The sequence below is a fragment of the Myxocyprinus asiaticus genome, chromosome 14 (genome assembly GCF_019703515.2).
Source record: "Myxocyprinus asiaticus isolate MX2 ecotype Aquarium Trade chromosome 14, UBuf_Myxa_2, whole genome shotgun sequence".
In the NCBI taxonomy this organism is placed as follows: domain Eukaryota; kingdom Metazoa; phylum Chordata; class Actinopteri; order Cypriniformes; family Catostomidae; genus Myxocyprinus; species Myxocyprinus asiaticus.
This window is the reverse complement of record NC_059357.1, coordinates 28,168,628-28,195,616: the sequence shown is the minus strand read 5'-3', so window position 1 is coordinate 28,195,616 and position 26,989 is coordinate 28,168,628. Positions and strand designations below refer to the sequence as shown.

At 37.5% G+C, this 26,989-nt stretch overlaps 1 protein-coding gene across 2 annotated transcripts; it reads right to left on the bottom strand.

Moving 5' to 3' along the window:
• Positions 1 to 31: 31 nt before the first annotated feature.
• On the bottom strand, positions 32 to 15,815 carry LOC127451563 (transmembrane protein 98-like). Of its 2 annotated transcripts, XM_051716310.1 has the most exons (8): positions 15,684 to 15,815; positions 7,099 to 8,076; positions 3,684 to 3,898; positions 3,383 to 3,514; positions 3,237 to 3,270; positions 2,497 to 2,612; positions 2,358 to 2,417; positions 32 to 2,217 (listed from the first exon to the last, which is right to left on the bottom strand). In XM_051716310.1, the coding sequence occupies exons 3-8, from the start codon at positions 3,812 to 3,814 to the stop codon at positions 2,028 to 2,030; spliced, it is 663 nt and encodes a 220-aa protein (XP_051572270.1). In that variant the 5' UTR covers positions 3,815 to 3,898; positions 7,099 to 8,076; positions 15,684 to 15,815; the 3' UTR covers positions 32 to 2,027. The 2 variants fall into 2 exon arrangements, with proteins under 2 accessions (XP_051572270.1, XP_051572269.1); XM_051716309.1 differs by lacking the exon at positions 15,684 to 15,815 and having other exon boundaries at positions 7,099 to 8,331.
• Between the last annotated feature and the right edge of the window lie 11,174 nt (positions 15,816 to 26,989).

Sequence of the window (26,989 nt, the reverse complement as noted above, 5' to 3'; positions counted from 1 at the left end):
CATATTTTCACTGTGAAATTTTATTCACCTTTACAAGTCTCAAATACATAAACAGGATGAAAATCAAAGAAGAAAAAATAGCAACAAAAGAGAAACATCAGTAACTAGAGTGCTCACAAAACCAAGACTATAGCAATTGAAAAGATGAAATACTGACACAGATTTAAAAAATGTACTGTATATATTCTTATCATTGAAACTGAATAGTATCTGATTGATAACTGTATGTAAAACACAAACTATGAATAACAGGGCTCTGTATGTGTCTGTATGACAGATGCAGTGAATGTGTTTGGTTTTTAAAAGTAAAAAGTGTAGTAGGGTTGTGAACACTGCGACTGTTAGGGAGGGAATTAGTGTGGATTTAGACTTCATGTGACTCTGATGAAAAATTACAGGTCACTTCTAGATGGCAGATAGAGAAAAGAATGTGACTGTGTGTTTTCACTCTTGCTGAATTATGATCTGAATGTTCATTACCAGCAAGTTCCATTCACCATAAGCCATTTGTATTTGAAAAAAGAAAGGAAAAATACTGTCACATAAGTTCTATCAAAACATAAGATGTGATTACACTGGCGTATGTGTAAAGATGTCTCTTCACATTGTAAATTCACTAAATACAAACAGTCTGTAAATCTTTAAAGGAGACTGAACTGAAAAAAGAAACAAACTTGAATTTCTGCTGCAACTTAAGTGTCCTAATTTTAAGACATGGGCCTTAAAACTACCCACATCAGCCATCGAACAAGTAACATTTTAAATCACTGAAAATGCTAATAATGAAGAAATGTGCATAGTTTATCAAAACATATAGTAAGTATTGTATTAAAGGAATGTTTGGGGTTCAATACAAGTTAAGCTTAATCGACAGCATTTTTGACATAATGTTGATTCCACAAAAGTAATTTTGAATAAAAAAAGATTAAAAATCACTGGTTACAGTAAGGCATTTACAACGGATGTGAACATTACATTTAAATGTATGCATTTGGCAGATGCTTTTATCCAAAGCAACTTACAGGGACAATCCCCCTGGAGCAACCTGGAGTTAAGTGCCTTGCTCAAGGACACAATGGTGGTGGCTGTGGGGATTAAACCAACAACCTTCCACTTACCAGTTCAGTGCTTTAGTCCACTACGCCACCACCACTCACATTAACATACACATAGCCACAAATGGCCACAAGACGTAAACATCATACATTTGAATTAGTATACTAAACACTGTTTACTACTTTAAAGTACCCGTGTTATGTTGTAATGACAACAAAGTTGTAATATTGGATATAACTATACACAGAAAAGGTTAGTAAGCAATTTTTCACATCAAAATCATATTACCACATATAACGTTTACTTCTTTTGGCTATACTTTTGAAACGGTGAGTATTTTCACGGTTAAGGACTGGCAATTCCATTGTAAGTGCCTCACTGTAACCGTGATTTTGTTTTTAAATAAACACGGGAGGAGTTGAAAAGATTTTTTTGTGGTAGTCAACTTAAGGTCACAAATGCTGTAGATTGAGCTTAACTTGTATTAAACCCACAACATCCCTTTAAAACATAAAAGTAAAATGTGTAGACTTATATCTAGAAAGAGGTGTGCTTCTTTTAAAAATGTATAACAAATTGTTATGCCATCAAACTTGCCAATATCAATCAGTATTTTTTTGGATCTGTTGTATACATTTATGTATTTGATTGTTCTGGTAATTTTTGGAGCTACAATCTACATATGTATCCAGCATGAGGAAATATCAGACACTATGAGCACAATTTAACCACTGGACTTGTAACAGAGGTAATGTGAGGGACAGAGAAAGAAACAATATTCAAAAGAAAGGCTCGACTGAGAGTAACAACTTACTGTTCATATGCCTATGTTTGGGTGATGCCTCTATCTTTGACTAAAGCACCCATTTCAGGGATATGCTATGTTATTGATCACTTAATACCGTATACTTTACAGGTGCTTATATACGTTTGTGTTTACATATAAAAAGTCTGTCTTGTGATTGAGTGAGTCAAATAGACTGCTCCCTCTCCAGCAAACATCTCTCTGGTTCAGACGCTAAAGCCGCCTCTCTTAGCACAACCATGTGATCCTCGGCTGCATGCAGTGATTGGTCGATCCAGTCCAGACTGCCAGACATGTAGCAGGCGTTCCGTGTTACCAGCACCAAGTGACTGACGGACAACAGTAATGCAGTGGCCCTGGGGGGGGCGATTCAAGGAACATATTGGCAATACACCCTGCTTTATTAACCTATTTGACAGTGTTTTAGTGATGCAAATTCACTTAATATAACATAAATGTAACGATTATTGTTGGCATGAAGAAAGTAAGAAGATACCTGGCGTCCAGGAGAACAGGGTCCAGTGGAGGATACATAGACCGAACCACATCATCCACCCTGTGACAGCACAGAGGATCTCAGTATCAGCAAGTACCAACACTCACATGTGTATCATATCAATTCAAATCCAATTAACCTTGGGCTGATGCGCTTGGCCACTGTGATAATGTCATTCAGGCTGGCAGGCGCTTTGACCTTTGCTCCAGAACCCATTGTCATGGCAACTAGCTTTTCGGTGAGAGTATGGCATATCTGTACAGAACCAGATCCATCATTTAATTAAAACAAAGCAAAAATGTTGCATACAATTATACTTTATTATACATATCTTTAAATATTGACAAATTATTTATTATATTATATGGGTTCCCACACTTTCTGTGCAACGAATTTCAATGAATTTTCTATGACCTTTGAAGTTCTTTGATTACAGGATAAGGACTTAAAAATATTCAAATTCAGACCAGTTTGGTAATGAATCATACAGACCGAATTTTATTGGAAATAACTGACTCAAAAGAATGAGCTGCTAACAAATCAGAAATCACTATGGCTTACGAGCAAGTTTTATTTTACTCATGACTAATATTAAGATGATGAATACTTTCAAGTTGAGCTTAACTATTAAAATGTATTTTTATTCACTGTGGAAATTTCCATTACTTTTATAATTGAATTCATTTCCATTACTTTTTCCAAGCCTGGACAATGAGATTTCAAAATGTTCTGCTATTTCCAGGTTTTCTATGATCATAGGAACCCATATTATATTATATTATATTATTAGAGTATTTTATGATATAATAGATACTATATTTATTTTTAAACAATGTATTTGTGATCTTCAAAATGCTACATTTTTACACAAAAATCTACCTTTAGAATAGCAATGCAGTGAGACACAAGGCCACTAAAAGAAAGAGAGAAAGAGATATCATTGAAGTGTTGATGATGCATGTTCATATTGTGATGATGATTACTGTATAATGGTTGTAAGGATGAACGTAAAGAGAAGACAGTACGAAGCATCCTCGATCCAGTCCTCATTCTCCAGCATGGCCTCAATATGAGGGTTCGTGATGACAACATCATCCAACTCCAACTCGGATGGTTCACTCTGAGTCTCCATTGCACTGATCAGATCTACTGTGGGTCTGAAATAGGAGGAAGAAGTGAGGGAGAGAGGGAGAGAGAGAGAGAAAACATCCATTCTTGCCTGGCTGAGTTTAAGATTTTGCGATGCAAACTGGAGATCCCTGCCTAATCCTCAGTGTGGGAAATGAGGTCATGTCTTAACATTCTCCAGAGTACTCAGGTACATACTTGGAATCAAACTGGTGTAGAAAGTCAGAAGGGTGGCAGTAACGATGGCGGCACACCACCAACAGCGCCACAAACGATGCCAGGAAGATGGTAGCCAGCACACCTATGGCCACAATCACCACCGTCTCCATGGTTACGTGATGATGAACAGTACAGATGAGGATTGTCAAAGAGTTGCGTGGTTGGTGTTTGGAGTCATAAAACTAGACATTTATCTGAGAAAAAGAGATGAGAAGACACATTCTGAATTTGGTTTATTTGCATAAATTAACCAGAGCCTTCAAAATGCATTAATATTTTTTCAGATATTGAATATTCAGATATTCATAATAAGTTGTCACACCTTACTCATTAAGATCTTCTACTAAGTCTTACTGTAATGTGCTGAGTAGAAATGTTATTTAACATCACTAAATCAACTTATATGCATTAGGTTACTACTCCAACAAAGAATATTTTAAGGGTTAGATCAGACATGCAGCTACTTAAGGTAACAGTTGCAGGTTGCAGTTTTAAAGTGCATTTCTCTCTTTATGCTTCACTAAATACAGCAATTACACAGTTAAATTTCTGCATTTATCTTATTTTGATCATTCTGCTTTTATATTTGATCTCTTTAAACTAAAAATGTAAAGCTCTCACACTTTTATTCAAAGCATCCTCTCTCTGTCTCACTGAAGCTCTATGGAGTCACCATGTACTTGCAGTCCAAGAACCAAAATGTAAATCACAGAACATGTGTACAGGTGTAAGAATAAAGACTGTGTCTTTGTAAGGATCACACCCATCAGACCTTTATCCCAGAGATGAGTCAATTATTAACCTGCTTACAGTCTTGGTGTATAGTAAATGTACTAGCCTGGCACCATGTGTATGCTGAGTCTCACGGTTATTAATAGTATACAGTTTGTAAATGGTGTGTTTTCCCTGCTTTTGTAAGTAAAAAAATCAAGTATTTTTAAAACTAGAGAGACACGACAAACATCTCGAACATTTTGAACGAGAACAGCCATATTCCCATATTCCTATATTCCTCTCAAAGTTGCATTGGATAAAAGCATCTGCTAAATTCATACATACAAAGCTCTCTACATTAAAACAATTATTAGACATTTTAGGTTTAAAAAAGTTACAAATATTCCATTTAATTTTACAATATTTTTATTTAATGTTAACAACTCCTTCAGTCAAAACTCCTATATTAATTAGGCCTATTTAACTTCTGTTTAAAACACTGTTAGTAATTTAATGCTTATTATACACTATTTACCCTGGGCAGCAGTTACAACACATGAGAAGCACTTGCAGCAAGATGATTATGTGAAATTCTGTTTTGGAATGCTGTAATTCACTAATCAGATTAATTTGCACTCGCCTGGCCAGCCATATTATACCGTGCACTCCCTGTAATCACTTTTTCAAATTCAAATAATTTCAATAAACAGGCATTTAAAGGCACCAGATTAACCTATACTGTTTTGAATATCACATTTGATCTATTTTTTGTGGAATAAAGCTAGTTCGCATTATCACAGCTTCAAAATGGTGTGAAATGAAGGAGACAAGTAATTCTCAAGCCTTTGCATTTTGGCATACAGGCTTTTCTCGATAAGGATGATATGGCAGTTAAGCAGCCTCTCAGTAGGGCAGCCATAGACAAGTGAATCAGATTAAACAAAAACATCTAATTATGCAAATCTGAAAAGTGTAATACCTTCTTTTACTATGAGGCAAAGCCACAACACACTGAGAAGTAAGCCCAAAATTATCCAGACATCTAAAATTCCCTGACAGCTGCCACACAACTGAAATAAACTGCAAGTTCACTGATGGAAAATCAATATAGTACAGTTTAACTTTTGTAATGTCAAACATGTCATTTATCTGTGCCCAAGAACACTCATGCAGTTGTCAGAGCCAGATGATTTCATTGTGCTTTTCTATATTTGAAAAATAGTGATTGAAAACTTAGCTTTGAAGCTCACTTCAAAAAGCCAATGGAATCTTGAAGAATGGATGTTTAAATTTTTCCTGATCAAATAAGTTATTTGGAAACACACTGAAATGCATTTCAAATGAGGAGAAAAGTGATGTTTAAGTATACACTGAAAGCATTGCTTTAAAGCTGATATTATAGTGCTGTGAGCGCAGTCTGTCATTATAGGATCCAGAAGTACATGCAAAATTTGTTTAATTAATACTATTAACAAAAGTTATTATTTGACAAAATGCTTAAGCAAGTCCATTCATTAAATTAATCATTTTTCATACACAAGAAAATATTAAAAAAATTTACTCATTTTAATTTTAAATATTTTCATCAAACTGAATTGAGTAATCTTTAACAAGTTAAAAAAGATATATATTTTAAGTTTTACTAATTTAATTTGGTTAACTATTAAAAAATTCAGTTTGATGGAAATTGGTTATGAAATTGAAATTCATAATTCATAAAAACAGGCTTAAATATTTTTGAGTTTATATGTAGGGTCTAATATTATATCATATGTTATTAAGTATTTAATATAAAATTATAAATGCAATTAGTAGTATTGTATATATTATATGTCATTCATATAAAATATATAATATTATGAGTATACTATATGTTTTATATAATACATAATATTAGGCTGAATGATTTTAACTACTCATTACTGAAAATTATAATAAAGTGTTACCAAAGCAACTGACATATTGCAAAGAGCAAAACGCAGCAATCTATCGACAGTTTTCATTCAGTTATGCCTTAACACAATATTTTTTTTTCTACTTTATTTCAGAATCTTTAAAGGATGTTATGGCGAGATAGATGCTGAAAGTGTATTTTCAGTGATTTTCACTCCGTGCTCAGTGTGCCACATGAACAAAGAAATTCAGACTATATTCAACTAGTGAATTTACTTAGTTATTAACTTAATTCATCTGCAGAAATACATACTGTAAACAATTAAATCAATAAAACATAAGCACTATCCAACCACCTTATAGGGGAGTATTATGGGTACAGGTTAAGCAATAACTCTTTAAAGAAGGAACAATTTAAATTTTTTTTTTTTTTGGTTCATAATTTAACTTGATTAAAATTCAGGTAAAAGTAGACAACTGCAAGTAGATCATTATTTTATCCCTGCGTATTGGCCTGTTAGAAAAGACACTTTACTTTTGACGCATCCATTTTTCATGTACTACAATCAATGTTAAAACACACAATCCTTAGACTTTGCGGCTGAGCAAAGAACAACTTGATCACACATAATCATAACAATTTTACAAGCTTAATTTATTGAGTTCTTGAAAAAAAAAAAAAAAAAAAAAAAAAAAACTCGAGATATATGATCTATGTTCTTTTAATATTACACGATTTACGAATTTAACCATGTCTAGCCATTTTAGTTGTATTTTAGGATCTTACCCATGTATGGTTTCCATTTTATGGCGTTTGTCCCACGAAACAAAGCGCGTGTGGGTGGAGACGGCACGGAGATCTCCGGAGCGGGAGCGCGCAGCACTCATGAAAGCGATAAAAGCGCAGGACGGTGAACTTCGCTCGTGACGAGGCTCACTCTCTAGACAGACGAGAACAATAAACTTTTGAGCCACCAGGTATCAACACGTTTTCACATATGGTAACAGGGAAATGAATGTGGCTACAAATTGCGGTTGCAGCAAGTGTGTGTCTTGCCCATATATTTTACTTAACCCACTGAGACCAGATACAAATCATTTGAAAGGAGGATAGATGCCAGGAGGCCCCACATTCAACACACATCAACAGCCTACACAATCAGTGATTATAGTAGCTGATAAAAATAAACAGTGACAACAAATTAATATTTACAAATGACAGAACTTTTATAAAAGCAGATGCGCATTCCAAATAGATTTGTAAATGGAAAGTGTCAATGCTTAGCAGAAGCGTTACAATACATATTACAAATACAATAAGCTGCAATAAGCAGTGTCAGCTAAACAAAGACCAGTGGCTTCACAGCTCACCTTGAAGGCTCCAAATTTAGAAAGGCTGAAGAAGCTTTACCCAAAAGTAAAATGAGCATGAAGTTTGCAGCAAATATGGGTCAGCAAATTCTCTTATTGCCAACCTCGCCCTAACCTACCCATAACTGAACATGGTAAATTTACCCATGGAAATAAATAGCTTGCAAAATGTGTTATTTTGTTAGAAGTTACAGCTATTGAAAAAACAAAGAATAATCCCAATGAAAAGCATTAGCCTAATGATCCAATAGCTTTGTTGCTTGCATCACTAAATGTATGATTTTCAAGTTCCTTTGATGCTGGCATACTCAGACTTCTCTCTTGTGACAAACTGTATTGGAGCTGGTGTGGCTGTTGTTTTAACATGGACAACAGCCGCATATGTCACCTCGTCCTGGAGAGAAAGAAAACAAATGAAACAGATTTATAATACCTATAAAAATGTATACAAACATACACTTCATGCACATTCAAACCACACTTTGACTGACCTGATTTTTATCTTGTTCGATGTTATGTCCTTGAAGGCTATCAGGCTTTTGGTCACCCAAAAGTAAAATACTTTATCAGAACACACATACTGTATACAGATGCTGCTCTCCATGCTGTGCAGTTATGAATTACACACTCACACATACACTGGGGAAGTTCACTATCTCAAACTCTCTTAAATTCGGCATCTGAATATGTTACATAAATTCTTATCTACCATGACTAGTGTCTGGGTTGACACATCAAGCAAACCATAAAGCTTACATTAATTACAGTTAAAAACCTGACACACAGCATGGCACATACTGAATCATATATACATACTATATATACAGTACATACATGTATAAATACTACAGTACAGTATATAATCTCTTCTTCCTAAGAAATAAAGCATTTTAGTCAGATAACTATTAATCACTGATGAAAACTCAACTGAACTTTAGAAACATTAATAACTGAAAGACATTAAAGCTGAATACCTCTATTATCAGTTATGCTGGGCTGGCTTTGATCTGAAAGGATTGACTGATAGTACTACTGGCACTCAAAAAATAACATTCTACTTTTTTGGCAGCTAAGGTAAAACCACTTTGTCCATTTTAAATACTGTAACATTACTGTAAGTTTCAAAATGTTCAAATGACCACACCTCTCTGTAATAACTCAAATTTACCTCTCAATAGTTCAGAATAGTGTGAAAATACCAGTGTATAGGCAACAATCTCTCAAACATTTGCTTTTCACTTCAATTTTAAACTGAATCACAAGTCACTGACTGTCTGATTGTCATAAAAAATTAGAACGTTTTGTCTACATTTTGAGAGGACATGCCCTTTAGCTGGTCATTTATAATATAAGACTGTGTGTGGTGATGGGGTGTGGCTGAGCGACATCTGTGGAGAGTGAGGCAGAGAGAGTGAACACGGTAAGGATTGACACCTGTGGAAAATCACCTCTAATAGCTGTTTAGTGTTTGCAGTGAGAGCGGAGAAGGATTTAAAAAGGGCAATCCAGACCGCCGGAGGAGAGAGAGAGTTGCACAGAGCAGTGTGTTTTTGTGTGGACAGTGTGTTGAAGCTGGGAAGCAGTTTGGAAATTTGTGTGGGAAATAAAAACACACGTTGAATTGTTACCCGTCAGCCTCTTCCTCTTTGAGATAGTTGAAAGAACTTTGTCACACTGTGTTTATGACATTATCAACAGATGTGTTTTGTGTATGCATGATGTTCAAGTGTGTTTGTGTACCTCTGCATCTCCAGTAGATCAATGCCAGAATTGCCAATAACAGTACTAGTGGAAACACTGTCATGAGAATGATGGAATCTGTGAACAATCTGAAATAAATATACCTAACACACTATAAAAAAGGGCACTTAAGAACTGGCAAAATGGCTTAAAGGGATAGTTCACCCAAAAATGAAAATTCTCTCATTATTCACTTACCCTGATGCCATCCCAGATGTGTATGACTTTCTTTCTTCAGCAGAACACAAATGAAGATTTTTATAAGAAGATAGAGCTCTGTCAGGTCCTTATAACGGATGTTCATGGGTGCCAGCACTTTGACAGAACAAAAGTCATATTTAGGCAGCAATAAAGTAATCCACATGACTCCAGTCGAACAAAAGCGAATCGATATGTTGATAATATATATATTTTTTTATTTAATATAAATTTTTATTGGCGCTTCCATCCAGGGCTCTGATGCAGTTTGAAATGGCCGAACTCTCACGTGACGTTCGTTTTTCTGTTGTAAAAAAGCACCGCTTCCGAATTCTCACGAGAACTCTCCAATGTGCTTACATCATGCTTCGCGTCAACTGCAGGCAGGAAGCACTTTCTAAAAGTTAATAATGTTATAATTATCTTTTTTTTTACACAAACATATCAATTTTCTTCAGAAGACATTTTAAAAGTTAATAACGTTTTAATTATCTATTTTTACACAAACGTATCGATTTGCTTCAGAAGACATTCATTGATCGACTGGAGTCATGTGGATTACTTTGTTGCTGCTTAAATATGACTTTTGGACCTTCAAAGTGCTGGCACCCATTTACTTCCATTATAAGGACCTGACAGAGCTCTATCTTCCTTTAAAATTCTTCATTTGTGTCTTACACATCTGGGATGGCATCAGGGTAAGTGAATAATGAGAGAATTTTCATTTTTGGGTAAACTATCCCTTTAAGGCTGTCTGCACTGGAAACATCGAAGAGAACATTCTAAATTACGTGCAGGAAGTATGGACAGAAATTGTTTAGCAGAAATGGGCCACTTCTATTTAAATGAATGTGAAAAATTGGAACGCCCAACCAAGAAGCTCTAACACCCAATGGTCAACGGATGTAGAAAAGAAGGTAAAGGAGCCAGTCACCTTTTAGATATAGACATCGCCTGTCAATCAACTCGAGAACAGGCATGCACATTAGCTATTCAAGCCTGGAAAATCGCGCATTTTAACCTAATCTGAGGTAAAGCACAATTTATGATTCCAATATTATCAAAATGTATTGCTGATTTGAAATATGTTCTTTGATCGCAATCTTGACCAACTGTTTTTGAGATTTCGTTGTTCCCCCATTTAAGCAGATGGGAGCTGCACTGGCATGACTGGAAATAGTCTCCCGAGAGCGTTCCAAAGATCTACCAAGAACAAATTAATCAATCTGATTGGCTGATGAATCTGACAATCTGACTTTTGTTGCTCATTCATTTACACTGTTGAGAGATTCTGTGGAAATTCTGAAGGCCTGACGGGGTGGAGCTCAGACTCACACGCTGCTTCAGGCATGTGATTTGTATAAAAGTTGTCACACTTTGCTTGTAAGCATCAAGGAATAAATTCTGACTGGATAAACTTTTTGTTTTTCTCTGTTTGTAGATTAATTAAAAGTGGAAAGCGATGTGCATAGGCATAAAGGTGATTGAGAATGAAAGGATGACAAATATTTATTTATTTGGCATGTGAGGCCAGCAGAGAAGGCTTTGGTGGCCCTGAGAAATCGCTATTTTTGCATTTGGATGATAAGAAAAATGAACTGTAAAGCATTACAGTTCATGTACAATCCGTGTATCATTCGTTCATTTCATATTCAATTTGGAATTCAAAATCGGAAAAAAACGACTTTAAACGACATTATTTGTGTACAAAACCAATACCAGTTTTTCGTAATTTCAATTTAATGCTCAAGTTAAAAATAGGAAATTTGAAAAATAGCCACGGGATTATTTGATTTCACTAATATATGGCTTGAATATTTGATTCACACATATGGGTGGACCTGAAACAGCAATTTCTTCTGATTGGTCAACATGCACCAACGTCTTCCTCAATGCTGTGAGACAGAATAAAAGTTCTCTGCTGTTTAATTGTTCAGATGACTTCGTCTCAGTTAATATAAAATTCTTTACCATTTATTCTCCAAAACTCGCCACGTTTATTGCAGCTGAGCTATCTCTCTCATCAAGTAGTCAGACACAGTGCCTACACATAACCGTACAATGTTCACTGAATGCAGACAGGGTTTCGTCTTCATGCGCTTCAGCATTAGGACAATATTTGCCACGTGAACTAATCTTTTATGAGTCTCAGAAAGTGATTAGTTCATTTTGTGTTGGACACGCATTCGCATTGCGCAACCTCCATTCGTTTGTTACGTGAAAATCGCATAGGTGCTATACAGGAAATGATTAGTTCACTTTTCAACTCTTTTGGTCTGAGTCGTTCGTTTTTTTGTCACGTGACAGACGTATACGCTGTGCATTACTCACACAGGAAACAGAAATTATTAGTTCACCTCTCGAGTCATCTGGTCTGAGTCATTTGTTCTTTTGTCACGTGACAGCCATATATGCTATGCACACACCAGTGGCGTATCCAGGACATTTTTACTGGGGTGGCCAAGATGGGGCACAGACCTAGTGTGGGGTGGCGATACCGGGAGAACCTTTATGAATGGCACATGATCAAAATGTGTAAATATCGCATTGCTTTGCTTCAGCATCTACACATGTAGAATAAATGAATTCTTAAACTCATGTTAGCATTCACTGAATTGTTTGTATTCAATATCAGACTGTTGTTTTGACATTTGACAGTTTTCTATTCCTGTTCTAATTCAACCTATTACAGTTTCTGGGAATCTCTGGTTATTTTAACATAACATCCATTTTTAAATCAGTAATTGTTTAGGAAAAGTCAGTTACACATTTTTAAGAGCTATTCTCATTGTAGAGAATTAATCTGCGTATAACATCAGGTATAGTGTATAATCATATAAAGATACAAGTACAGGTGATAACTGATTGAGGCACAATTCAATCAATCATTCAATCAATTATTCATTCATTCATTAGCTATAACTGCACTGTCCAGCAGAAATGTTGTTAAATTGGGTACAAATCAGTGTGTGAAATTGGCTACGAGGTCTTACAGGTGTCTGTCTGGAAACCCCAAAATTGCAGATTGAGCTCTGAATACAGTAAAAAACAAAACTCTATTTACAGTGTCTACTCAGGTTTATTTTCCACATGTTCTGATAGCTTCAATTACTTTGAATATTACCAAATAAAATAGTTAGTCAAATCATTTGCGGCATTTAAGTGCAATTTGCCCTGCCTCTGCATATTTAAAATGTCAAATAATGTATAAAAACTTTGAAGATTTTATTGGTCTGACTGACCAATAATACACATATTATTGTGTATAGGGTCTAGCTTACTCTTTAACCTAGCTACTGTAACAATGAAAAAATGTTTTCACATTCACATGGAAATTCGGGATAAATTAAACGTTAGATTAGATGAACATACCTCTCAAATAACAGCTTTCTTTTTGACCACAAATCGACGTTGTCAACTCATTGGAAGTTGGAGGTAGACGCTAGCTCGTGTCAGCTTCATGCTTCTGACCGACCATTATACTCCAGACCTGGCGCCCACTGCCCACGACCTGCGGCACCTGCCTGGCCATCCGCGGCCTGCCCCTCCCCCCACTGATCAAAGATCAGCTCACACAGCTTCAGTCCCACCACTACTATAATAGTCAGAAATATAAAACTGACCCTGAGTCAGTGTGGCTCTAAATCAACAAATGACCTGAGATGTCATCTTTGATTGACAGGTGTTTCTATTGGTTCTTCGTTCTTGTGTTGATGAACATGATGAACTACCAATCAGTTCCGGGGTGGCCACAGGGTGGCCAATGAGATTTCAGGGGCCCAGGCCACCACTGGCCACCCCCTAAAATCGCCACTGGCACACACACAGGAAACAGAAATGATTAGTTCACCTCCTGAGTCATCTGGTCCAAGTCGTTTGTTCTTTTGTCACGTATTTGTGTATACGGCTGTCACGGGACAAAAGAACGAACGACTCGGACAAGAAGATTCCAGAGGTGAACTAATCTTTCTGTTTCTCATAATTTGTCCTTGGCTGCATTATAATTTTCCCTTATTGGGACTATAATCAAAGTTTGTGTAAGTAGACGTGTTGGGGGGGATTTGGCTATTGAAAATGTAACATTTTAATTTAATTCTGCTCAAATGAATGAAATGACTTGAATAAAGATTCGTTCATTTTGCTGAATGAGACTCAAAGATCCAAGTCAGTAAAATGATCCGATCATCCCATCACTTATTTTTATCCCCTTCCCTCGCAAACTTGTTCGTTGTGTGACTGTCCACTACTGGCGGAAGATGTACAATGGGTTTAACTGCAACACCCTAAACCCTTGATCACTTGGAGCATGTTGAAGGCTGAGGTCAATTTGTGGAATTATTTAGTGATTTTTGCACCTGAGAAAACAATGTTTTCGGAGGCTTATGTATAAATCTTGTATGTTTCTTTTTTTCATTAGAATGAATTGTTAGAAAGGATTAATCAAGATTTACACAAACAAACAAACATTTTAACATAACAGTGAAAGCATAGACTATAACTGTGTGAAAAACAGTTTAAGGTAGCTACAAGTATTATGCTTTTAAATCTCAATATAACTTTTCTAAACTGCTTAATTGACCTAATTTAACTTCCATCATACATTAGAGTTGTGTGGGGGTGGGGTTTATGAATCACAATGTAATCGAGTTGCATTGTGGGATATGGAGCTGCCTGAAGCGTACATGAGAGTTGGCTTGCTCCCTCGGTCAAAATCGAGGGGTTTAGTGTCTGTCAACGGAAACTTCCCACGCTCACTGAACAGAATGGACTTCCAAATGACAGTGGGGATTCCCCTGAGGGGAAGGGCTTGCTAAAGGAACAATTTGTAACATTGACATCAAGCTTTTTAAATGGGTACTGAAGTCCAAATTCAAAATATTGGAAAGAGTTGTCTCCCCCGCCCCCTCCTCCCCAGACTAGAAGCTCAGACGGGTTGCCAGGTTGAGGACACGCAACAGGAACAAGCAAACTGACAGTGGCAAGCGACGAGCCTTACACTGTAAGTTGATCAGCTAATGTATACGTTTGCTATGTTTTATTGTTTACAAATGATCTACCAGATCGTGTGGATTTCTTATAACTGCCAGTGTTAGCTAGATGTACTGCTGGCTTCCATGGCTGCAGCACGCTGTGTTTGCCCACTAACTTGTTTAAATCTGGCAACCCGGAGTGTCGAAATACTATTGGGAAATGGGCAGTGGGCGGGATCACACAGGCCAAAACACAAACAGAAATTCCGGCTCGGAATGGACATTTCAAAGTAGAATATACTGGCTGTAGCACTGTTTTCGGAGAAGCCAGTATTTCAACTTAGAATGTTTCCTAAATCTCTGATAACATATTATGATAATTTTATGCTTTAGTACAGTAAATATATTACATATTGCACCTTTAAAAGTGAAGTGGAACGCAGCCCAAGTCATAGATTGCCATTCAGACTGAGGGGGCACGTGCCCTCTTAGATTTTTAAGCCAAGAGGATTTTAAATGGATTATTTGAAGTTCCAAAAACATATTTGTACCTTCGATAATTAAACTGACCTCTGTGCCACCTCAAAAAAATAGGTGCATGATGCCCCTGGCTTAGACATTCAGCTGTAAGTAAAAGGGGTGAGCTGCCTCTTTTCATATTTTGGCTGTGCACCTTGTTTAAACCACATATCATTGAACAGATGGTTATACTGTTATGTCTAAAAAGGTGGTCTCCATTGGCATCCATTCATGGTGTGGTTACTCTTCCTCTTCATTTAAGTTAAATGGTCTTATTTCCCTATCAGCAAATTATAGACTCAAATGAATCAACTGAATTGTGTTGAGTGCTTTGACCACACGGGGGCAGTAGCTGTTTAAATATAGGCATTATGACATAAAACTAAAAATTATAAATAATAATAATTGTTATGGTGAACAAATTTTTTTCTAGTTGTTGCTGTTAATAAATTAGCAGTAAAAGTTTTATCATTACTAATTGTTTTTATCGAAATGTCGATAGTGTGCATTTTTCTCCACTTGATTTGAACTGTAAGAATGTAGTGTGGGTAAATGATAAAAGAAGCATACTTACAATAACAATTACTCGTCACAGCTCCAAGCTCTTTTGACATTCATGAAGCACAAAAAGGAGAAAGAATGCTGTGACTGATAGATGCATGAGTTTAAGTATCATGGTGCTTCCCCATAGAGTTTGTTTCGTCTCAGCTTGTTTTTTTTGTTTTTTGTGGTTTTGTTGAAAAGTCAACCATAATGTGTCACTTATCACATTGAGCAGCTTGAGCAAGGTTCCTCTTTGACACAGTGTTGTTCTAAGTGCTTTTGTCCTAATTTCCTGATCCCAGGCTTTTGAACATCATACTTTGTGCTGGATTCTTAAGCCGGTGTCACACTAGCAGACTCCAAACAACTTGATTTTGGCCACGGGTGTCACTGCCTGCAGTCAGAGATATGCAACACTTGCAGATACTAAGGTCCAAAAGAAAGGGGAAGCTCACACACAATGTGCAGAAAGAGTCTTACAATTTTATTATAAAAATTAATATAAAAATTTACAATAGTTTATTGCTTGGAGCACTTTTGCACTTTTTGGCCTCTCAATAAAAAATAAATAAAAAAAATTGTAAGACATTTCTACACATTGTGTGTGAGCTTCCCCTCTCTTTTGGACCTTAGTATGATTTTTTGGAGCTTATGCACTGAAGCTACTTGGAAATAAAGCCCTTTCAGTATTTTGCGCGGACGTCTTTACAGCTTTTATTCTGTTGTTGGTTTACTACACTTGCAGATACAAAATTATGGAAGGGTGACAGACATACCAACTCACTGCAACTCTCTCTCTGGCTATGTTCAGACTCTCAGTCTACATCCAATTTATGTGCATAACCGATTGGAATCCAATCATATTTAGCAAGTCTAAATGGCAAAAATTTGTTCACAATGGGACACACAAATGGATCTGATCAGTTGCAATACATTGATCTTCATGATAGTGCAGACAGTCAGTGCAGACAGTCAGATTCCGATCAGATACACCAAAAATCGGATTTGGACTGTCAGTCTGATTCCATGTCACGTGGAGATCACCATAATAACAACAGGAATACCACGTGAGTAAAAACAATAGGGCTTTTTCCACTGCAGGGACTAAAGCCCGTTTTAGGTACTTTTCCGCAGGACTAGTACGTTTGGTCGTTTTCGCACCTGAGGAGCTATAGTTGTTTTCTGAGACAGAAAACAATTTTAACACAAAGTTTTTCCAGTTTAATTTGCTTCTGAATAATGAGGCTCTTGGAGAGAAATGAGACATATGACGCTATGGTAGTCCTCACGAAAGGAGAAAGCACAGTAATTAAAGCATTCCACAAGCATTCCCAAATGGAACTGCAAAATAATGAATGTTTTCAAACAGGTTTAACAAAAACGTCCCCATTTTCGTTTGGTCAACCAAACAGATAGTCTTGCACCAAACTCATGCCACTGGTTAAGCAAATCTTGCTGCAATATTCTGCTGAATCAACCTACCAATGGATAACTTATACAGCAGTTGTCTCTGCACATAAAAAAACAACAACAACAACAAAAAAAAACACTTCACCATTAAAATGAGGAAGGAAGTTCGAGAAATATAGAGACTTAGATAGTGAAGGACAAAGAGAGAGACAGAAAAGCAGCATGGTAATTAAAAAAACCCTTCTTCTCAAAAAGCTGCATGTTTTGTTCTCTCACAGTCAGTACATTCAGTTGTCTCATTATCATCCATTTTCCTAATGGTTGCCTGGGCTTAAAAGGTGTCTTCGGTGAAATTGCCCTTTATGGCCACTTTTTGCAAAAAGATCTTACAAATAATAAATCATAATGACTTTATTTACCAGTAATCAGATTTCCTGAGGTCTGCTTTTTTTTTTTATTTTCATTTGAAAATAAGGTCCCATTTGGTAATTGTTACGATAAACAGAGACACAGTAGGTAGATTGAACCCAGATGCGGGAGCTTTAATGGAGACACAGAAACAGGTAAGTCAATAGAGATGCATGGAGTGGAGAACTTAACAGGAGTAGAGTGTGTGTTTGCAGGGGGCAACCTGGCGGGTTGGGAATATGCAGGAACTCAGGGAGAACGCGGATACGGGATTCTTGGGAGAGAGTATAGCTTCTCTAGGTAAGTCCGAAGAGTAGGTGAGTCGATGGCTGTGTCTCGTTTCGAAGGCTGTGTGCTAGGTAGGACACGTCCTTTGAAGGATGCAGTATACCGAGTGTCCTCCTTTAAACAAATCTCGTTTAAACGAGATGGCCTTCGTAGGACAAACGGAAACGGAACGTAACAAACGGAGGTTGCATTTGTTGGCCGCATACGTCATCGAGGATGTCTCGTTTCAGAAAAGCGAGTAGGACACTTCGAATGCAGCCTTCAAATGTGACCTTCTTTCATGGGAATTCAGAGGATGCATGAGGTTTATCCTTCATGGGCACTCACAACCCACAATTCTTCGCTTCAACGGAAATTAAAAAAAAAAAAATGATGCCAATTTGCCAGTAAATATGATGTTCAAACACAAGGAAAGTTAATTCCCAAGTTGAAGTACCTCAGTAGATGGGTGCAGAGTATATAATATTTATTATATTTATTATATTAATATATAATTAAAATAAAGTATTAGACTTTGTTCCCTTCTCACTCAAAGTGCTTGCGCTTGTTAAAGAGTGGCGTGCTGTCATAGCAACCACGTTACGTTCCGTTTGTCCTATGAAGGCCATCTCGTTTAAACGAGGCTTTAAACGGCCGAGAAATGCTACCTCCGGAGGACGCAGCCTTCCAAATGAGACACAGCCAGTTCCTTTTGGGAGACTAGACAAGAATGAAGTGGCGGGATTGAGTATTTATAGCGGTGAGGTGATGCGAGATGAATTGGGATCAGGTGTGGGTGATTAATAGTCAGGAGAGAGGGAGTGGAGTGTGGAGTGAAAGAGGGGATCCGATGTGGTTGTGACAGTAACATTAGAAAATGCATAAGGTATCATGAACTAACAATGAACAATATAATTTTATAGCATTTATTAATCTTTGTTAATGTTAGTTTACAAAGGTACAATTGTTCAATGTTAGTCCATGTTAGTTTATTGTTAACATTAACTAATATTAACATATTCAACTTTTGGTTTTAAAAATATATTAGAATATGTTGAAATTAACATTAACCAATATTAATAAATGCTGTAAAAGTACTGTTAATTGTCAGTTCATGTTAACTAATGTTGCTAACTAATGTTAACAAATGGAAACTTATTGTAAAGTGTTATCTAACGATAATTTCTATCCCCTAACCCTAACCCTAACCGTACCCCTAAACCTAACCCTCACAGAATCCTTTTTGCATTTTACATTTTCAAGAAAACAGTTTAGAATGTTTAATAAGCCATTTTCCTCGTGGGGACCGCTGGCTGGGCCCTGCAAGGTATGTGATCTCAGGTTTTACTATCCTTGAGGGGACATTTGTAGTATAAACATGTACGTACACACAAACACACACACACACACACACACACCAGTTTTCATGAGGACAGGCAACAAATCCCCATCTTCCCTCTCCCTTGTTCTCACTCGCATACAGAACGTTTTTAAACAAAAACATGTGCGTGTGCACATTCATAGATGCATAACCTGGAAGAGTGGGATGCTATGATTATAGTGTATTACTATCAGGACCCCTATACCTACCCCCCAATCTCTCTCTCTCTTGCTTTCTCTGTTTTCTATGCGGAGCCATTGGTGCATGTTTACAGACAGTCCTGGTCTCTTTTTTTTGGCAAGGTAGGCTAAACCCTCCCTGAAATAGTGGCTTGTTTACGTTGTCATGACAATAACATTGGTTGCAGCCTATCGGCCCTCCTTGCATGCCTAGTTATGGGTTGCTAAATGCCACCTGGAGATGTGTCACTACTACTGCCGCCCCCTTTTTGGTGTCACTCGTTTCAACCTACGTTAGGTTTTGGTAGCTGTTTGGCTAACTTGCTGCTAGTGTATATGCTGGGGCTAATATTAGTTTACCTGCTGCAGCCAGGTTAGTGTAGGATCTTTCCGGTCCCACTGCTGTGTGATGGCTGCCGATTTTGTCCTTCAGGTATGTGGTTTTAGTTGTCTAAATGCTGTTTCGTTGAGAGGCTGTGTTGTGCCTGAAAACTCACGCTTCAGTTTACTTTCCAGTTTGGCTCATTCCACTCATGTTTGCAACAAGCTGCTGTAATTATGCTCTGAGCAACCATATATATTATGGTTTTCAGTGACCATTCTTTGGTACGTATGTGTAAGAGTTTCATTCTCTCTGAGTGTTGGGCTCCTTCTAGTTTTAATCATTTGCTGTTAATTTCCGGTAGGCTGATCCGCATGTTTGAGGGTTCACTCTCCTTTGGGCTGAGGGGTTTGAGCGCATATAGCCTATCAGCAGATGGTACTACAGTTGTGACGGCGCTGCTGTTTTGCTGCTTTGTATTCTGGGCTCCCTCTTAAGTGTATATGTATAATGTAAAGATACATAGACGTATACTTATGCACACCATACTTTTTTGTTTGTTTTCCACACAACTCGTGGTGTTGCATTGATCCTGAAGTTGTGCTCTGGTTAGATTTACTTTTCAAAAGCACATCAGTTTAATGCTACTTGTGCTCTTTAATTTGTTTTGTTTGTTTGCTGCTTGGGTGTGGTGCCCAGTGGCTTACGTTACGAAGCAGTATTAAGCTGCTAGCTAGATAAGCTTAAACTTAGTTTAAGCGAACTCTGAATTCACGGTACCAGTAAAGTGGATAGGCTTTCATCGGGGTTCCTCACCATAGTAACATCTGCTAATCGGCTAACCTGCTCCGGGGCAGGTTATGTTCCCGATCAGAGATCTCATTCAGATTCTGGACCAATCAGCTTTGAGCAAAGTGACAGTCACTACCGCCAGTATCTCTCACTCCAATTTAAAGTGCACTTCAATGAGACAGTTTTATAAATTTACAAAATAAGCTGTTTATGATCATTATTTATTGCAAGAAATATATTTTGTTTAAAGACACTTACATTTTTCCCCAATCATTTTCCCACACTGGCCATAAAATATGTATGAATAAATAAACCTAAAATAATTATATAATTTCAAGTAAGATATTAATACAATATTAATAATGACCGAAAGACATTAAAATATAAAAACTTAATCACTCCACAGTATACTGTATATATATATCAGAAAAGTGTGAATGCCACCCAAACCCCTTATTAGGATTTGCTGGCAGAAATGGCAAGAACATACAGTATTTCACTTCAAGTTCAATAAAAGCACACTAGCACACCAAATATGTCTTACTGTGTCTTATGCTGCTAGAAAGAAAGAACAAATAAGTCTTTGCATACCAGCTACTCATTTTCCACACTGTAAATACTAATAGTAATATCAAATTATAAAAAGTATTTTACTCAACTTAATCTTAAATTTGTACTATTCTTACTAGTTTTAATTAAGTTACCGTTACTCTCTAAATTTAAATAAAGTTGTCATTAATAAAAACATTTAAGTGGTCCTAATTAAACATTACTTGAAATGTCACATTTTGGAATCATAACTCAAATACATAAGTTCTTTAAACTTTGGTTTCGAGTACTACTAACTAAAAATTACCAAGTACAAAATTGCGGCTATGTGGAATACCCATAAACCCTTGTGCTTGAATAAATTATGTTTGTTTGGTCAAAACAATGGAAATTATGTAGTAAAATAATAGTTTTTTTTTTTTTTTTTTTTAAATGTATTTCATTCTTATGACTATTGTTGTTTTGTTGTAGCTGGTTGATAATTGAGATTTTTGTGAAGTCACCATGAGGGTGATTCGTGTTACCATTGGTGAAATTGGAGCCTGTTAAGTTTAAGCCATTCTTCTTAATTCACTGGTACTTTACAAAAGTGCAGGTTTATGTGCAGTAAGATGTACTCAGTAGAATCCAGTGTGCCTTATGGCTAACTGAGAGTCTAGTCATAATTTTCCTTATACTGTATAAGACATATTATAACCCAATTTAAATAATTAAATCAAAACAACGATGCTTTAATCACAGATAAGCTTACTGGTAACTAGTGAATGTTACTTAAAAAGTTCAGTTCAGTTTACTTGAGCCAAATAAGTATGTTTACTTAGAAAAAGCATGCAAACCGATTGACTTGAAAACTCTATGTAAGGTCAACTAATTAGATTTTACAGTGCAATTGCTCACATTTTTATTATTCGATAGTGTATTAATGTCTAATAGTATTAAATATTAAATTAGTAATTTTAATTAATACTTAACCTTTTAATTTCATTTTTTTTAATGTCAAATCAAGATATTAAACTTTTAAAATTATAAGCATGTTCTGGTTGTGGACCTATATAAAGTTACTTTCACATCGATGTATTATCTATTTTAATATTTCCATCACATTTAGATATTTTTTGTGCCCTAGCAGCCGCAGCAATGTTTCTTCTTGCTGTGTAAATGCCTTTTAAATTCTTTATCATTTAATAGTGATCCTCTGTGCTGTGTAAATATTTTATAATTATTCATGATTTCATAGTGATTATTCGTGTTGTGTAAATGTGTTTTTATTGATCATATTTTTTTAACGTCCTCTTGTGCTGTGTTATAACTGTGTTTAAATTCTTATAATTGATCATAATTTTCATAAACATATTCAGCTGAGAAGTAAATCTCGCTGACTCTCTCGCGAGATGTGACTCGGGCTGTCTTGCACGCGATTGGCTGTTCGCTTCATTCATGTGAATGCTCGTGAACTAATCAAAACATCGGGATCAAACTCTGAATTGCGAAATTTGGTAATGAGTGTCTTGATAACACTTAACCCTAATGAAGCCTGATTGGATTTGATGAGTTTTGTCAAACTAAAACCAATACTGGAATCCAGCTTTTTTTGTGATGCATGGCACTGGAGCTCTTTCATCTTATGTATTTGTGTATTTGATTTATTTTATATTTGTGCATTATTTGTGGCTTTTTGATGTAAGGTTTGCTAGTTTTCTCTCAGTTTTATTTATTTTGTACAGTTTGTTTACAGTCAAAACCAATTTTGTGATGTGTTAAAGACCCTGTGAAATAAAAATGAAAGTTTTGCTGCTTTTAGTCCATATCTATTAGCTTTAGGGTCATCTATATTCCAGTATACTTCTAAAGGTTGACAAAATAAATTTTCAGAAAATATAAGCATTTAAATTCTGCAGTCTCACTCTTCCTGCTACAAAGACACTCAAATCATGACGTCGTACTGTACTAGAGAAACTTTGAAATGCGTTCTAGAATGAGAAGGCACCTGCCCCATTAATCTGCTCATTGCACATGGCTGTGTTTTCACCTGCGCTGATGGTCCCTTCGTAAGGCACTTCAAAAAGAGCACAATCCATGTTGTGGGGTCTTTCCAAACAGAATTCCCAATAATAATCACTGTAGAAGTGAGTTGTGACTGACCGTTATCACCTTTCAGCCCCCTGAAGCCCTCAGAGTGGAGGGTAATTGTCTTTGAAAGGAACAGGGCATAGGGACCATCACTTATGATTGGATGCACTTGTGGGAGTTAGATGTGATTAAAGTGTCTGGAGTTTATATTTAATGCAGCTGTTTTTCAGAGGTTTCATGGGATGTACATCACGAGTAAGTGTTCATTGCTCTTTCTATTTAGTGTTGTGTGATTCAAAACATTGATCTGTTGTAATGTTTTATTTGCTTGTTTCTGATTCATCTTCATGACTTGCACAACAGCTCCTGCCTCATCATTAGTGAAGTCTGTGATGCACTGTTTTTGTTTGTTACAGGGTCAGTTTGATCACTGTTCGGATCTCATGTCAGTGGAAAAGCGGCCGGACTAGGTTGAGATCATGCAGTTTCTGTACAATTTCACTCTCTAACAGCAGGATGGTGTCACGGTTGGCAGAGATGAGGACCCAAACGCGGAGTAAGAAAACCAAAAATACTTTATTTACAAAAACAAACAAACTCCCACGAGGAGGAAAAAAACTTAAATCACCCCGTAGGGGAAAAGTAATCCAGGAAACAGGGCAGAGGATGACGGGGAATCAGGACTGACCAGACCGAACCAGGTTGGGGAACAGGATCAACAAGAACACTAGAAACACATTCAAGACCGACTAGACAACAAGACAAACTGGCACTGGACAGCACACATGAGGAGACTAAAATAGGGAGAGAAATCAAGCGGGTTAATATAGGGCAGGTGTTACTAATGAAACAATAATGAGCAAACAAGGAGGCGGGGTGTGACGTAAGACAGAGAAGCACGCATCGATACAGAAATAATAACAAAGCCACGTGTTGTCACAAGAAGATAAAACATCTGAATGGCATGAGTACACACCAAAATCAGGAAATCAGAGCCCAGACACCACACTCCAGACATGAAACACAACAGACAGAAGAGTGCGCTGCAGGGAATATAACCGAAACCGCGTGCTCACACAAAGACAGACATGGGTGGATAATGCCACGGTCCTGTCTGACCAAAACCCAGACTGACAGAGTGACAGGACTTTGACAGACGGAAGACACAGGAATGTGTGTGTGTCTATATGACTGCGCTTATTGGCTATTTTAAAAAATGCACAAGCTGTTCAACAAGTCCCGCCCCAACTTCATGTTTCAGTATGAAATACATCAACACTGTAAAGTAAGCTTTTCAATGCACTTCACGGGGACTTGAAATGCTCCATCCTGATTATCATAATTGGAAACCCTGTTTATATGTTAATCAGTGTAACACATCCTCCTGTCTGTTGGCTAAATAATTTTTTTTAGGAGCAAGAGGCCCCGGAGTGGTGAGGCTGGTTGTCCCTGTCTCTCTGGTGGTGTTTCCTCACTGAATTCTGTCTCGGTTATGTACGTAACCTCGGTTCACGAAGGGAACGAGACATTGCGTTCTGCTAACGCATATGGGAATGTCCTTCTACACTAACTAGTTGAAACCTCTCTACAATAACGCCAATATTCTAATATTGGCTATGATGTTTGAGCCCTGCCCTTTTAGGTGCGAAGCTGTCTGCTATAAAAACAGGCGCACAAACAACATTCCTCAGAATTTTCTGACTGAGGGACAAAGTGCGCATCACTGGCACCTCAAAGAACTCTGAGTCTTGTAGTGTGGCTAGCATATGCAATGTCTCGTTCCCTTCATCTCAGGGAACCGAGGTTACATATGTAACCGAGACATTCCCTTACGACTCAGTAGACTTGACATTGCATTCTGCTCACGCATATGGGGAACAGAATCCCATCACGCTGCACTACACAACATAACCTTCCCAGAGAGGAAACATGATGCCGAAGTCTCACGGGATGGTGACTGACATGAGTATGCCACAAGTGAATGACCCTCATGGTCAGCCAATTTATATTTGAACTATGGTCATATAGTATGGATTAATCACTTCACGAACCCAGTTGGTAAGGAAGTTTATTTATAATGAAAATGCTTGTGACTTCATGGTAAATTACAATGACCTGAATGCAGGCGGTTGTGTAAAAGTATGGGGAGCCCATACTTAAAGTGAGGGACATAAGTGTATTTTTGGCAAACGAAATAGTAAGCGCTCTAAACAGAGAGGACTTGTGAAGAGAGAGACGTTACGTCTAGGTTGTAAAACCTTGCAAATGTGTTTTGAGAAGACCATCCTGCTGCAAAACATATGTCTTGTAAAGACACAGCGTTTGTCCATGCCCATGAGGAGGCCATGCCTCTAGTTGAGTGAAATGACTTCCAAATCAGTGTCTAAAAAGCTGGCTTTAACACGGTGCAATTGGTACATGAAGTACGCGTCCTTCAGATCTATTGACTCAAATCAGTCCTGAGGACTGATGTGTGATAAGATCTGTTTCTGAGTTAACATTTTGAATGGGCGCATCGCGAGCGTGCGATTCAAGCATTTCAGAACTAGAATGGGCCAATGTTCATAACATTATATAATGTGCCACTCACCATTGGAAAGAGGTTGCACATAATGTGAGGCTTTGAAGAGGGAAAGCTCTTTATTGAAAAAGTGTGAGCATCTCGTGCATGTGCAACGAGTGCTGTAATCTTTATGCAATCTTTTTAATTCATTACAAGCAGTAAGGTTTGGGAGGGTTAGTTTTGAGATGTATTCCACTACAGATTACAGAATACATGCTGTAAAATGTCATTTGTAATGTATACCATTAGATTACTCAACGTCAGTAACGTATTCTAAATACTTTGGATTACTTCTTCAGCACTGGTAGATGTTTTCACTTGTTTTGACTATAAAAACTCTGCCAGTACAGTAAGACAAAATAAACAATACAAAAATTATTATCAAGAATATGATTTTTGCCCTAATATCAAAGGTCTTCCTAGAAAAAAAGAATAAAAAAATATGATCGTGCCTGGTAACATGCATGTAAAATGGCTAGAAATAGCATTTTAGCTTAGCGTAAAGCTGACAATTTACATAAGGTTTATTTCTATTTCTTCTGCTCCAAACTTACTTCAGACTTACTTATCTGTCTGCTTGAATGAATGTAATACATCATAAGAAAGTGTTTAACCACTGTTCAAATGCACTTTGGATCGCATCATTACTCGAGACTGAGCATCTCCTTTTCAGTGGCACGTGCACGCTCTTCGCCCTCGCTGAGGGAAGGGGTGGTAGCATCATCCACTGACCACTCACCTGATGCAGTGAGAGACATAACATCATCATCCAGAGCATCAGAACTGCCGAACATGACGAGCTCGTCATGCACATACTGTATCGGCATAGCCCCTCAATCGCAGTACATGGAGATTGAGGGGCTCACGGGATGTGTGTCAGCACGAGGTCCACCTCAAATTCATCCTGCTCGACCTCGTGGCCCCACCGTGGCTCCTTGTGTAATCCCTCAGGTGTCACAGAAGTGGCGGGTGGGAGGGTGTGTGCACCAAAGCAGACAAAGAGCTGCTCAGAGATCTTAAAGCTCTGTGTGTGATCCAAATAGATGCATACAGCGCGCACCAGACACAGTAACGACAGGGCTGGGTCTGCCTCCTCCTGAGGCAGCGCTTGCAGGCTCACCACCTGGTCCCTAAAAGGGGTCGTGGGAACCTTGGGCACACAGCCCGGTCAGGGTCTCAGGATCATGTGAGAGTAACCCGGACCAAACTCCAGGCACGTTTCGCTGACAGAGAATGCTTGCAGGTCTCCTACCCTCTTGATGGAAGTGAGTGCAGTCAGGAGGGCAGGCTTCAAGGAGAGTGCCTTAAGCTCGGCTGACTGCAAAAGCTCAAAGGGGGCTCTCTGTAGACCCTGAAGAACTACAGAGAGATCCCATGAGGGAACGAGGCGCGGTCT